The sequence below is a fragment of the Ailuropoda melanoleuca genome, chromosome 11 (genome assembly GCF_002007445.2).
Source record: "Ailuropoda melanoleuca isolate Jingjing chromosome 11, ASM200744v2, whole genome shotgun sequence".
Classification (NCBI taxonomy): Eukaryota; Metazoa; Chordata; class Mammalia; order Carnivora; family Ursidae; genus Ailuropoda; species Ailuropoda melanoleuca.
The window spans coordinates 107,378,771-107,392,964 of record NC_048228.1 but is presented as its reverse complement, the minus strand read 5'-3'; the positions used below and the strand labels follow the sequence as shown (position 1 = coordinate 107,392,964).

Genomic DNA, 14,194 nt, shown 5'->3' with positions numbered 1-14,194 from the left:
CTGGACACAGGGACCTGGACGCGGGAGCCTGGAAATGGGGGCCTGGATGCAGGGGCCTGATGCAGGAGCCTGGTTGCAGGGGGCTGGACACAGGGGCCTGGATGTGGGGGCTGGATGCAAGGGGCTGGACACAGGGGGCTGGACACGGGGGGCTGGATGTAGGAACCTGGACGTGAGGGCCTGGACACTGGGGGCTAGACGCAGGGCCAGCTGCAGCCACACACCAGCTGGTGAGAAGCAGAGCCCAGCGTGGGGTGAAAGATCATGGGTGTGGAGTCCCCGGGGCCCAGGGCCAACCCCAGCTCTACCACCTCCAGATGTGGCCGTGGCCAGGTCCCTGACGCCTGGACCCATTTCACAGCCAAACAGAGGGGATGAGCATCTGTGACTTGCAATTTTCTGGGATGAGCTGGGAGGCACATGAGCGTCGGGCCTGTTGGGACAGGCAGGCATTCGTGGCCCTGACAACTCAGAGCTGGAGCCAGACAGGCTGGGGCTCTAATCTCAGGCCCGTCCCACTGATTATCTGCCTGCCTCGATCTCCCCCACAGGGAACCCGGCTAGGTCCCCTGCTGAGTGTGATGCCTGGAGGCAGGAAGTCACTCGGCAAACAGGGCTGCTATTGGCACTAAGGTGCATGTAGCATCGCTGGGGAAGTCCCATGGCAGGTCCCCAGGGGGGTAGTTTCCCAAGGGGTGGGGGGCAGATCTGCCTACGCAGGGAGAGGGCAGCACTGGGGGCAGGGGGTGTGCTCCCCCTGCCTCCAGTCGTCCCCTCCGGCCGGCTGCCCAGAAGCCGCAGATGACCGACAAGCAGGCTCCGCTGCGTGAATTCTGCACCAGGCGCCGCCCCCCCGGGGACGCAGGGCAGGGGGCGCGCTCAGACATGGGCAGATGCCCGGCCTCAGCATCTGCCTCCGTCCATGGGCTCCAATGGTCGGAGGTCAGAATTCACGGATATGTGGCAATGCCCAAGCCTCACCAGAGCCGAGAGGAAGCCCTGCCCACGGCCAGGATGCCAGGGAGGCAGGACGCCGGACGCAGCTCGGGACCCTCTCTGACACCCAGAGGGGCCTGGATGGAGCGGGTACCCAGTGCCCGAGGCTGCTTAGCAGAGGTGAGGGAGAATATGCACCCCAGGGGGCCTGGAACGGGGCAGGAGGGAAAGAACGCGAGGGGGAACGTCTCAGGGAAGGGAGGGAGTGCAGAAAGGCTGCCTCACCGGCAGGACCAGCAACACGGGCTCAGGTCACCGAGCACCACGAGCCCGACACGAAGCGATTTAAGGGCCACAACCACTCTACATGGTAGCAGGCCTCGCTACAGTGCAGACACTGTGGCCAGCACGTGAACGACTCGTCTGGGGCAGGCAGCCTGGAGCCCCGCGGGGGCCCCCAGCCTCTGTGCACTCTCGTGGTCAGCTCCCACCCCGGCCCATCTCTGGGTGTGGGCCCGCCGGGGGCTGCACCCGCAGGCCTCCTGCACCCCGGTAGGAGTTAGCCCTGTCTGCAGGAGGGGCCCAAGGCAGCTGGTGGCCTCCTCTCCAGGTCAGGGGTCACCGTGGAGGCTCCTAGGCTCGATGAACATCTCATCTGTGTCTGGGATCTGGCCCGCTTGGTCTTGCCCACCCGCCCACTGGGACATGGGCCTCCAAGGCTGATGTGGCAAAGGCGCTGCCGCCTGCCCCGGCTGGGCTGCAGTCAGCAATTAGCTGGCTTGGAGCCTGATGCCCGGAGACTTCTAGAAGGACACTGGACCCGTCTGAGCCACTGGTAAGGCCAGCGACATGCCACTTAGTGTGTCCAGTTGTAATTTCCTCAATGACATGTCTCGGGGTCTGGAGCCTGCAGAAAGGGCAGTAAGGGGTCAGCTCTGGGGCCTGAGAGGCCTGGGGTCAAAGCCCAACTCGGCACTCGGCAGGTCTGGGAGCCTGGAGGAGCTCCCGGCCTCTGCTCCACACCCAGGAAATGGGAACATCAAAGCCTAGCATCTGGGGTGCAGCCGTGCGTGAGAGTGGAAAGGGCCTGGGGGTGCAGTATGTCAGTCAGTGCGGAGGGGTGGGCCCCCCCCGTGGGACCCCCCCCGTGGGACCCCCCCCGGGTCGCGACTCAGGGTGGGTCCCGCCTGTGCCCAGCTCCCTCCTCTAAGAGGGGGGCACCCACCAGGGCTGTTTAGACACGTCGGCCAAGCGGCCACCAGGGCTCGGAGCACGCAGTAGGTCCAAGGGCACTGCTCTTCTGACAGGAGCTCGTGCCTTTGGTCGCTCACCCCATGGACACCATCAGGGGTGAGCACAGTCCCCGCCCTCCAGACATGGGGGGCAGTGACTCCCTATGACAAGGGCTCCCACTGGGCAAGCACCATGACCAGTGAGCAGGGAGCCCCACGCTGGGGCCAGAGATCAGGGCGTGAGCGATTGTGCCCACACCCCAGGGACCCCCATGGGTCTCGGCGTTGACATCAGGGCAACGGCTGGCCTCCACCACCTGGGGAAAGCGCCGCGCGAATGCACAAGGCCCCAGCACCCTGGCCCAAGGCCCTGGGGTGACCGGCCACTCCGGTGCACAGGGCCTGGCTCCCGCTGCTCCCCATCAGTGGGGAGGGGCTTGGACCCTGTGAGCCTCATCTGGGCGGTTTGGTGGCCCCTCCACACACACAGGGGCCAAGATGTGAAGTCAGACAGAAGGAAGAAGCACTTTTAACGGCCAACGTCTTCTCTTTGGGGAGGAGAGGTTGCTCTGGGCGGAGACCCCAGGATTCCACAGATGATCAGCCTTCAGGGCGGCAGTGTTTCCCAGAATCAGCTCAGAAAGCCTCTGTGACATAGGGCGCTCCCCCCACCCCCCGCAGGACACACCTGCTTAGCAAACTGCAGCCTGGGGGGCACAGGTGGCACATCCACTCCCCTCGGCGAGGAGACCAGAGGCAGAGAGGGGGTGTCCCTCCCCGAGGTGTCAGGGAGACCCACCTGACTCCACGTGCACCTGGCTTCGCCTGCCCCCGGGCCTAGAATGGGGGGTGCCTGGGAGGGGCTCACGCACCTCAGGAAGAGCTCTATGTGGACCACGGCCGGCGCAATCTTCTCCACCACGTCCGCGATGAAGTTGAACTTGTACCGTGGGCTGGTCAGCTGGTGGAGACCTGCACTGGCAGAAAGAACCAGGCGCATTAGTGAGACCCAGACACCACCAGCGGTGCCCTGAACCCCACCCGGGAGGAAGCCCCACCAGGGAGAGACCCCACAGGCTCAGAGCCCCTCAGGGACGCCCCACACTGAGCAGCACAGTGACACCCAGACATTGGGGAGGGGGCTTCCTTGCCCCAAGAATGGCTAGTGCTGAGCGTTCTCACATTGCTCGCTGGACGCCCCCTGGCAGGCCCGCAGGCTCAGGGCAGCTAGGACACTTGCCCTCAGCAGCGAGCAGTGACGTGCCATTCGAGCCAGGTTCCCCCGGGGCCCTGATCCTTTCTCTATTAGACAGCAGTGCCCTGGCATGAGGCAACCGCCCTCCTCCCCGCTCCCCTGCTGCTCTCGCCCATCCCTCCAGCCCTGGGCAAGGCTCCAGCAGGGGCCCCTGGCTCGCCCTTCCGAGCTGCCCCGGTCTGGCCATGGTGTGACCCCCTCCTGGGCCCCACGGGACTCTGCATGTCTGAGTCGCCAGGGCCCCCCATCCAACTTGGCCATGCCCCAGTCCGGCTTGCCGGGCGGTTCACGAACTCCCCTGGAACCTTGGCCAGCTCAGATTTCTGCTAGTGTCAGCAGCGGGGTCTGCCGCCTGCCAGGACCACAGGCCTGAGGGATGTGGTGGCACGGGGCCCACACCCCTTTGGTCTCCCTGCTCGGGCATGTGCCGAGGCCTCTCAAGTCCCCGCCGGAGACTGGCGCTACCCGGAACCCACGCGGTCCAGCGCAGCTTGTAAGGTCCCCGAATGAGCGTAGGGCTGGCAGTCATGCATCCCGAGCTTGGCTGGGCACCCCACCTCCAGCTGTGTGGCTTTTGGCAAATCACTCACCCTCTCTGGGCCTTGACTCCCAGTCTGAAAATGAGACTGAAGCTGCCCCCTTCCCCCCACCCCGCCCTGTGGGAACTGGGTACGAATGTGCCTTACAGGCGTGAAGCTCCCTGCCCAGGGGAGCCCACCACGCCCCCTGGCAGCCGGGTTGGTGAGCAAACAGGTCTCGGCCTGTGGAGTCTGGGTTTGCAGCTGAGGTTGTCAGGGGTCTTTGGGAGGTGACGAGGCATGAGGAGCTAGTGAGAATCTGGTTTTCCATTTTGTCCGGAGGGACAGGAGGCATCAGGGTGAGTGCGGCCACCATGCGTGCCCCATAAACATTTGTGGGCAATGCAGGCCCCACCCACACCCCAACTAATCTCCCCACGTCCGGGGGCAGCCAGGGCAGGGGTCACTGCCTCCGTCTCAAAGGTGGGGCCACTGCGTGGCTCGCGGAGATGAATCCTGTCCGAAGATGCGTGTCTAGCCAGAGAAGGCACGTCCTGAGTGCAGGCCGGGGGCTGTCTCCCTTAGGGGTCCCTCACATCTCCCCAGTGCTCCCTCCTGCCCCAACTGTGCGTCCTGGCCAGACCTGGACTTGGGTGCGGAGAGAGCTTGCCTCAGGCTCCAAGGTCAGGGGTGGAGAGAAGGCCTCACCCACCAGTTCTGTGCTGTCTGCCTCCCAGCTGGGCAGTGGGCGCGGGACACGTGGGCCCACGGCACGGCTCAGCCTGGATCAAAGGCGGCCTGTCCGGGGGTGGCTGGAGCCCGGCTGGGAGACGCAGCCTGTTGCTGGCCACCGCGAGGCCCCTTGCCCATCAAACTGCAGGCGGCCAGGGGCTACCGTGCCTGGGACCCCCCCCCCCACCGTGGCAAAACCATCAGAGGGGCGGAGTCTAAGATTCAGAGCTCAGAATAACAGGGGCCCCAGGGTCACAGCCCACTCTGGTTCCACGCAGGACTGTGAATCGTCCCCGAAACTGCAGGTGAAGCCACCAGTCAGCTGTGGGAGCTAAGGCCAGCTCTGTCCCCCTACCCCGAGGCCCCTGGGAACCCAAATCGTGCTCTTACCTCCAGGCAAAGGGAAGGCCACCAGCCACAGAAACTGCTGTCATGTCCAGGTTCTGGTCTCTGACCAGGACACTCCTCACGGGGTAATTCCCATGGCCCCGGATTCAGAGGACCCACCACCCCAGGCCCTTCTCCCTTCCACGGTGGGAGGGGTCTCCCACGTGTGCCGGGTTCACCCCAGGCGAGGCGCGTGCCCACCGTGCCGTGGTGGGGCGGGCAGTCCCCGAGGGGTATCACCCCCGATTGTGTAACCTGTGGGGCCATTTACCCCAAGTCTCTGCTTCATCACCTGCCATCCTGTGCCTCACCTACACAGAGCATTCCCCACTCTTCCCTAGCAAGGGGCACCAGCTTGTCCGGGGCACAACTCAGATCCCACCTCCTCCAGGCAGGCCCCCAGCAGGCTTCTTCCAGCCAGAACAAGTCTCTCCCTCCTGGGGGTTCCCAGCACAATGCCCCACCCATGGCACTCCCTCTCATGCCGGGCATCGTCAATCCACGCATGCTGAGTGCCTCTGTGTGTCCTCTGTGCCGAGTATAGGCGAGTGACCAGCCAGGCACAGCACTGGGTGAGAGCGCCTGGGGCACCCCGTGGGGCTCCAGGGTCAGCGAGCTGGTGACCTGAACCCTGCCAGGCCCTGTCCCTTTAAGCAGACCGACCGTGGTGGGTGGTGGGGAGGGGGTGGTGGTCCTCCCCACACGCTGATGAATCACCCCATGAATCAGTGGGAAGGGAGGACTCGGTTCCCACCACTTCTTTCCACATGAAAACCTTGGGCCCCACGGCTGGAAAGCAGACTCTGTTTATTTGGGGTTTTGACAACCCCCACCCCCACCCTGTCCTCCAGCCAAAGTTCTGAAGTCAACAGTCAGTCCCGACCAGATTCAGCTGTTAGCATTTTGTTTTGTTTTGTTTTCAAAAATAAACTGTAATCCATGGGCCTTGGAAGTTCTAGCCGGGAGGAATTTGACACAGAGCAAAGCAATCAAGGCCAGGTGTCCTGCGGCGCCTCCGGGGAGAGGCCAGGGCACCCGCCAGGATGGGAGCGCCTGGGACCAGAGGCCGCAGGGGAGAAGCTGTGCTTCTGGGCTCCGCCCCAACGCTCTTGCGTGGCATTGCTCAGGGACCGTGGCAAACCCTGAAAGAGGACTCACGACGTGCCAGCTCTGGATAGTCATAACGCTGTAGGACAGACGGGGAGACCGAGGCCCAGAGTGGGAAAGTGACTAACCCAGACATCCCGCAGGGCCACCTTGTACTGCTGTGACACAGGCTGTGGACCGCACAAGTCCACATTTGTGCACTTTATTAACAAAGTGACTGACTGGCTTCCCTAGGAGTTGTGCAGTGCACAGCCTGCCCAACTGTATGCATTACCCCTCCAGCACATAATGGGCAGCCGGGACTGAGACCCAGTTCTGTTCCTCTAACTCTGAGGTCTTCTTATTCTATCAGAAGCAGCCCCCACCTGTCACCCAGCGGTTAGCTGTGAGCTGGGATGGAAGGGCCATCAGCAGATGGCCACAAAGCCCCAGCTGTGCCCATCTGTCCATAATGCTAACCACAGCCTGCAGACCAGATGACAGCGCATTCAAGGAACTGGGTGTCCGGGTTCCATCTGCATCTTCAGGCCCATCTACTTCCACTCCCTCCACCCCGCCGAGATCGGGTTTCCTCTATCAGGAATGCCCCTTCCCTCATCCTTCAAGCCTGGGCCAGCACACCTCCTCTGGGGAGGCTGCCTGACTTGGCAGGCTCAGTGACCGCTCTCACCGCTCTGGGTCCCACAGCCCCTCATAAGCCCCCCAAGGTGTATCCCCCTGCCTGTCCCCATGGCCTGGGCACCCCCAGTCCTCAGCACTGAGCAGGGAGCAGTGAGAGAATGGGTGAATGAGCAAGGGGTGCATGAAAGCTCTGCAGGGACAAATGCACCATCTCAGGGACCCCTCCACAGCCCCCAGCCCACCCCAGGCCCCACTCACCCACCAGAGGCAGGCTTTGCAGCCTCAGGAGCTGCCTCCCAGGTCTTATTAGTTTCCAGAACAGTCCCCTGTGTTTTTCTTGCTCTTGAAAACTTGCCTGTCTCCAAGTGACTGCCTCCCCTTCCCCGCCCCCCCCCATGAGCCAGGAACAGGGCCTTCAGATCCCACTGTGGCCCCCAGGGGCACAGTGCTGCAGTCTGTGGCCCTCGGGCCTAGGCTCCTGTCCCTGGACGCAGGGCTCCCCCATGGATCCTGCCCAGCAGCCGTCAGACACTTGACCCCGGGCATTCATGGGACCAGTGAACTCTTGAAGCCGTTCTGCGAGGCAGGAGCTTTGCCCATTTCACAGGCCAGGAGAACCCCCACCCACGGCCCAGAGCCAGGTCCCTTGATGCTGACCCCAGGCACCTCCTCTGCTCTGGCTGGTCCTCAGCCAGCGACAGGCTGTGCTGCCCGGGCGCACCCAGCTTGGCCAGTCTTCAGCTTGGGGTCAGCCTGGCTCCTCTAACGTGCCAACGTCGTGGGGGAGAAGGCTGTGCCACCGGCCTGTCTGTCCTTTATCAAAAGGGGACCGCAGGCCAGGCAGGACTCTGGGTCACCATGGAAGCCAAGGTGGGGTCAGCCCCTGGCCCTCCTCCGACAGGAAGCCCTCCCAGCCATGACTGGTCCATTGGCTGACTCCTCTGGGCTCAGGCTCCCTGGCTGGGTCGTGCACTGAACAAGGTCAGTGGAACCCCCTTGGGCACACGGCAGGCCTTCCACAAACACTGCCTCCCAGCACCTTCCTTCCTCTACTACCCCCCCTCTCTCACGAATTCCATTTATGTCAGAAACACCCACTTTGTCGGTATTGAGGTCTGTTCACACTAAAGTCTGTTAGCCTCTACGCTGTGCAAAGCACTTTAAATTCTCACCTCACTAATTGTCCAGTGACCCAGCCACAAAGGTCCCATTTCACCGATGAATCTGAGATGCAGAGAGCTTAGGAGACTTGCAGGTGGCGTAGCTGGGACTCACCCCTGAGTCTCAGTTCTGGCTCTGCCTATCATGCACTACAGGGGCTAAAGCATACAGTTGGGCAGGCTGTGCACTGCATAACTCCAAGGGTTCTTTGGCTCTCCGCTACACAAGACCTGGTGTTTGGTTCAGGGGGCACACTTATACGTCCTGGCCACATCTTTGCTGCACTGAGGACAAGGGGTCTGTGACTTTATTCTCTTTCTTACCTACTTATTTAACACCGTTATCAAAATCAAACAGGAAAGCCACTTCCTCAAGGCGCTGGTGGTCTACCCAGGGCGCAGAGCAACAGATGGAGAATCAGGGGGCCTGGGCTCGGGCGGAGCTGTCCCTCCCCACCTGGGGTAGGACCCTGCCCCTGCGGAGCTTTTTCTTATAAAGGGTCATGACAAACAAGACCTAGAGAATGTGTGTTTAAGGATTTGACAGCCTGAAGCACAAGCCTGGTGTCTCTCTCTCCCTTGACCTTGGGTGGCTTTTCTCCCTCAAAGCAAAGCCCGGGAGGAGGCAATCCTCAGACCCTCGGGCAGGACACACCGCTCGCTTAGCCAGGTGCCCGCCGCAGACACATGGACACTCATCAGCCAGTCTCTTGCCACAGAACCCTGTCCTCACTGGACACCCTCCTCACCAGGGTGCCCCCCGTACCTAACCTGCACTCATCACCTTGCCTCTCCAAACCTGCTCCTGCAGGTACCCTGCCTCCAGGAAAGGCCCCCCATGCATCCGCCCTGACAGCCTCCGACCAGCCGCCGTCAGAGATCCTCGGGCCTCATCAGCTCTCCCCGCCCATGGCACTGGCCTCCCATTAGCTGGGCCCCTGCTGCCATTCTGCACACCTGTTACCCATAAAGCTTCAGTGGCTCCTCGCCTCCTGATGACGGGCCATGCTCACAGCGCTTCCCGGCATCCTTCTCTGCATGGGTGCTCTTGGTGCCCACTTCTAAATGGCTGTCTATATGCCACCTCCTCCAGGAAGCCCTTCCTGATCTACCCCTTTCCCCATTCTGGAGGTGGTGTCTCCCTCAGCTGGTTCCACACATAGTCATCAGTCCCTCACGAGACAGGATCAGGGATTTCACAGGGATCCGCTAAAGGTGATGAAGCCGGGCAGGAAGGGGAGGCCAGGCGGCACCAGAAGTCTGTGCTTGCTTGGTCTTGAAGCCAGTGGGAGCCAAGGCTGGGCTTTCAGCAGGGAGATCCAAGTCTTACGACACCCCCTCGGGCTGCTGTGTGGAGGTGCAAGGCGAGGGGAGAAGCCTGAGCAGGCAGACCCTGGGGGTTGCTGTGGGACCCCAGCTGCACCTCCAGGCTGACGTCAGGAGCACAGAGGGTGGGGTGCTCCCTGGGCCCGCCTGGGTCAGAAAGGATGGCTTGCTCAGCACCCCGGTCTCCGCTCCCCTCTGACGGGGCTCCGGGCTCAGGAACTGCTGGAGGCTGAGGCTGGGCTCTGCTGTCCAGCGTGAGGGCAGGCGGAGAAGGACAGGAAGTGTCATCCTGCCTGGTCCCCAGGGCTGAATTCCAAGACATGCGCAGGAAGCCGCGAAGGGGATTAAGACTCAAACACGGAGCAAAGCTCTTATATAAATAAAATAGGGAGAGACGCTGTCGGAACCTGGGCTGGGCTTGCACAATCCACGCGGATTATTAAACGCCACGTTGTAAACTGCCCTTGGGCTCTAAGGTTTGAATTAATTGGTGTGCATAGACCTCTTTGCAGTCGTGGGCAGAGAGGCTTTGAGGGTCACGGGCTCTGCTTAGGTGAACAAGGACGCTCGTCTCCCTCCAGACACCCTGAGCACATCCATCTCTGTGTTTACTGTCCCGCTGACAGACACTTCTCCGCGCCAGGCAGACGCCCTGCCTCCCGTGGAGATGGGGATATGCAGAGCTCCTGGAAAGGTAGTGAGCCCCTTCACTGGGGGTATGCAAGGAGAATGGGAGGGTCATAGGGGATTCACCTGTTGCACAGATGATCCATTCAGTTCACAGCCCCTACTGTGCGCCAGGGGCTGCAGCAGGCCAGGCAGGGAATGAAGGGCTCAGAGCCGGTGAGATGGAGACACAGCAGAGCAGCCTGGTAGCACAGGCGAAGGGAGGGTCTGCAGGGACCCCGCGGTGTGCTCACGAGGCTGGGGCAGGGGTTGCCTTGGCGTGGTGGTCAGGGAAGTTGGCTCGGGGGTGGTGGGACATCCAGGCCCAGACAGATGAGGATGTGGCTCCGTGAGGGTGAGGGAGCAGCATCTGGGGCTGCAGACACAGCACGTGCAAGGGCCCTGAGGTGGGGAGAACAGCAGGCGGAGCACAGAGGATGAGGTGGCACTGTGGGGAGGGAAGGGTCAGATGGCAGAGGGCCTCGTGGGTCAGTCAGTGCTGGGGAGCTGCCGGGGGGGTCCTGCTGGGGACGGGCAGAATGGATCGATCCAGGTTATTGTGGCCGCTGCATGGAGAAGTGATCGGAGGGATGAGGAGGGAGGTGGGGCGGTGCAGACCAGCGGTGCTGGGGCAAGGGAACAAGGGCAGCTCAGGGCCAGGGTCCAGGTGGAGCTGAGGACTTGCCTGTGGGTGGGAGTAAGGAGCAAGGGGAAGGTGACATGACAAACATGTGTGGCCTAAACTCCAGAGCTGAGGACCAGGGCCAGCAGAAACACAGGACTCCTGCCCAGGGACGAGCCCGGCACAGGGGACTGGACCCGAGTTCTCAGCGCTTGGACATCTGAAGGCAGGCCCAGGCGAGGGTGAGCCAGTGGGAATTCTGTGCAGAAAACCCTGGGAGAGGCAGCACCTTGCCGGCCACTACATGGGGACATTACCCAGTGACCTCTGGCCGGACCCTCGGGAGGGCGGGGTGATGTGGACGCTGCCAGTGACACTCAGTGGAGGCTGAGCGCCGAGCAGCCTGAGACCCTGGCCTGACTCAGACTCCAGACCTCGGGGGCCCTGCTGTCCCCTGCCTGTGGAAGAAAGCCTGGGCCCCGCGACAGCGAAGCTTTCAAAGCCAGCCAGAGCGGGGGCCTGGCCTGGCTCGGTCACTTCCTGGCCAAGTGACCTCAAACCCATCCTTGACCGCTCCCTGCTGCCCTGAGCGCATCTGTGCTGTAGGAAGGGCCAGACTGACAGAGGCGGATAAACGGCGCGAACCAGAGACCCAGGCGGAGCAAGTATTCCGTAAGGACTGGATTCTGCACAGGTAACTGGCAGGAACCTGGATGTCTGCGGTCCCTATGTGTGGGGTGATGCTGATGACCCAGGGCCCAGAAGTGAGGGCGGGGCCCCACAGACCATAACGTGCACAGGGGCACCGACACCAGCCCCACGAGCCCTCCCCACGGCACCACGGCCCCCCCAACCCCTCTTTAAGGCCCCAGCTCCCGCCTGAGGCCCTTGCCCCTGGGGCTCTGGCTGGATCAGGGCAGTGGCCTCCTTTGCCTGTGAGGTCGCTCCTTCCTCCTCTGCTTTGCTCCGATCCCTCCCGTCCGCCCCATCCTTTGCCAGGAGAGCCCCAGCTCACGGCTCAGCACAGAAGCTGAACTCGCCAGATGACCAGACATGGTGGTGCAAACACGGACAGTGACCCGTGAACTGACAAGTGGTCTACGGAGAGCTCAGGAGGGGCATGTGCCCACACACTCTGGCTCATCCATCCCTGCCATGGTTCTCCCCGACAGCTGCCCCTGCCAGCCCCACGCTTATTACAGAAGAGGAAACTGGGGTCAGCAGGGTGTGTAAGGCCCCGCATTAGAGCCCCAGCCCGTGACCTCCATGTTGGCAGTTCCTTCCCCCTTCCTGCCTGGTGAGTGACCTCTGCACCTGTCTCGGGTCAGGCTCCCCCCATCTTCTTACCCTCCCACGTGTCTCCCTGACCGTCGAGTTTCTCCAGGGCATGGATGGGGTCTGCCCATCACAGTGCCCTTGTCACCTGCCCCGGGCCAGCGGGACACACAGACAAGGTACTTTATAAATGTGGACACCATTCTCAAGAAATGAGGGTTTTGAAACGCTTGGGACCCACCCAGCCTGGCCCTGGAGGCTTATTCTAACAGCGTCCCCCACATGGGGGAGTCAGGGTTGGAGGGGCCCCATGGACACAAGCTGTAGCGGGCAGGCACCAGCCTTGCCCTGAGACCGCTGTCTCTTGGAGCCATTGGCACGGCCTGAGGCAGGCCCGCCAGTGCCAGGTGCCCAGGCAGAAGGGCCACACAAGGGGGGTAGCAGTGGGCGCGCATTCAGTGCCAACGCCCATCTCAGATGCCCTGCGGGCACCGTGCCCTCATCCCTCACTCCTGGGCACAATCTAAACACAAGTCCGACCCTATCACCCTCACCTCCCTTAAAGCCCTTCACTGGCTCCCCCAAATACTCATATTTAATCCTACATAGTCTTCCCAGACCGGGTTCCCCAGAACCCCAGTGTGCCAGGAGGAGCGCATATGTGTTCTGCCAGGAAAGAAGAGCTCTCTGCTGAAATTCTCTTGGAAAACCCTGGGTTTTATGATTTTGTGTGCGTGGGTTTTTTTGTTTTGTTTTGTTTTCTCACTGCAGTTTCTCTCAGAACTTGTGATAGACTCAAAGGTAGTGTGAATCAGCATTGCACGGACAGTGTTTATGTTCCCAAAGTCTTTGGGCCATGAGACACTTATTTTCAGAATACCAGACACCACTGGGGAAGTCTGGCCTACAGGATGAAGTCTGAGCCACTGGCAGGACACTTATGACCGCTCGTCCCCCATCCCCGCCAGCCCGCCCAGCCGCAGTGTCGCAACCCCCCATCCCACTCCGTGCCCGCCGCTCCCGGCTCGGTGCTCTCCACGTGGTGGCTTGTGCTATCCCCTTTTCCCAGAGAACCGTTCCTTCCCACTACCTGGAGCACCTGTCCCCCCTCACCCGTGAGATTCAGTTGAGACACTTCTCACCCCAGAAAGCTTCTCAGTGCCCCAGGCAGCTCGGCTCCCAGGGCCCGCAAAGCTGGCCCGGTGGTCAGCGTCTCCCCCCAGCGGCTGCAAACTGAGGGCACACACAGGGCTTGACTCATTTCTGCGAACTCGGGGCTCAGCACCCGGCATGTGGAGATGGCGAGTACCTACTGAACCCACTTCCTAAGAGGTACCCTAAACAAATAAAGGGGTATCAGGGTTTTCTAGCATTTTCTTCCATGCACAGGGTCAAGCAGTGTGGCAAGAAGCAGTCCTGGGCCAGCTCCGGGTGGGGGGAGGCTGTCCCAGGGTTTGGAGGGACAAAGGAAGTCCCTGCCTCGGCAGCCTGTCCCAGGAGACCCCAAGACGCGCAGAGACCACACGCTTGCTCACCATTCCCAAACAGCCCTCTGGAGACTTGAACTCTAAGTGCAGCTAAAAAGAAAAAAAACACTGGATGTCACGCAAGGGAACATCCATTCTTGGTAAGATTTAAGGCCAGGAAAGTCTGCTTTCCACCCAGCACCTGGACAGAGCGGGAATATGGGACCAGCAGAAATGATACAACAAGACAGGTACGTTTTGACGAGGCCAGAGAGAGACAGGAAAGCAAAGAGCTGGACCAGACCCCTAGGGTGGTCAGGAGGGCACCGGGTTTCATTAACTATTTCTGTGACTTTGGGCCTCAGTTTCCCCATCTGGAAGGCCAGGCCAGGAGTCCGGCCGCCTGCGGAGGGGACGAGCCAGTGCGGACCTCGCGGCTCCTCCCAAGCTCTGAGCCTCCCTTTCCCCAGGAGGCGCCTTCACTCCCACCCCGCACCCGCGGCCCCGGCCAAGCGCTTACCCGAGGGGCAGGGGCCCTTCTGCAGCTGGCGCACGGGCGTCCCCGAGAGCTCCAGCGCGCGCCGGCTGGCCGCCTGCAGCGCGCACACGTTGGCGTAGGTGTGCCCGTCGGTGCCGCACACGGCGTGCGCCCAGCGGCAGCGGCACACGCCGCGCGTGCACTCCAGGCTCTCCCCGCACGGCGAGTCGAGGGGGCGGCCGCACGGTTCGCCCTCGCTGGCAGCGCAGACCAGGCAGCAGTTGCATAGGTCGGGCACGTAGCCGCCGGGGCAGCGAGGGCTCGGGCACCGCGACACGTCGCAGCGCGCGGGACACGGCGCCGCCGGGGGCTCTCGGGCCAGCGCCAGCGCGGCCAGCGCGGCCAGGAGCAGC

General features: G+C 62.2%; 1 protein-coding gene across 1 annotated transcript in view; it reads right to left on the bottom strand.

Moving 5' to 3' along the window:
- Positions 1-14,193, bottom strand: part of HTRA3 (HtrA serine peptidase 3) — a gene marked incomplete at its 5' end in the record, with an annotated part of 29,971 nt that extends 15,778 nt beyond the window's left edge. The window contains 2 exons of the mRNA XM_019796749.2: positions 3,041-3,140; positions 13,824-14,193. Coding sequence (XP_019652308.2) covers positions 3,041-3,140; positions 13,824-14,193 — 470 coding nt within the window. The remainder of the gene's footprint in view (positions 1-3,040; positions 3,141-13,823) is intronic.
- Position 14,194: the final 1 nt, after the last annotated feature.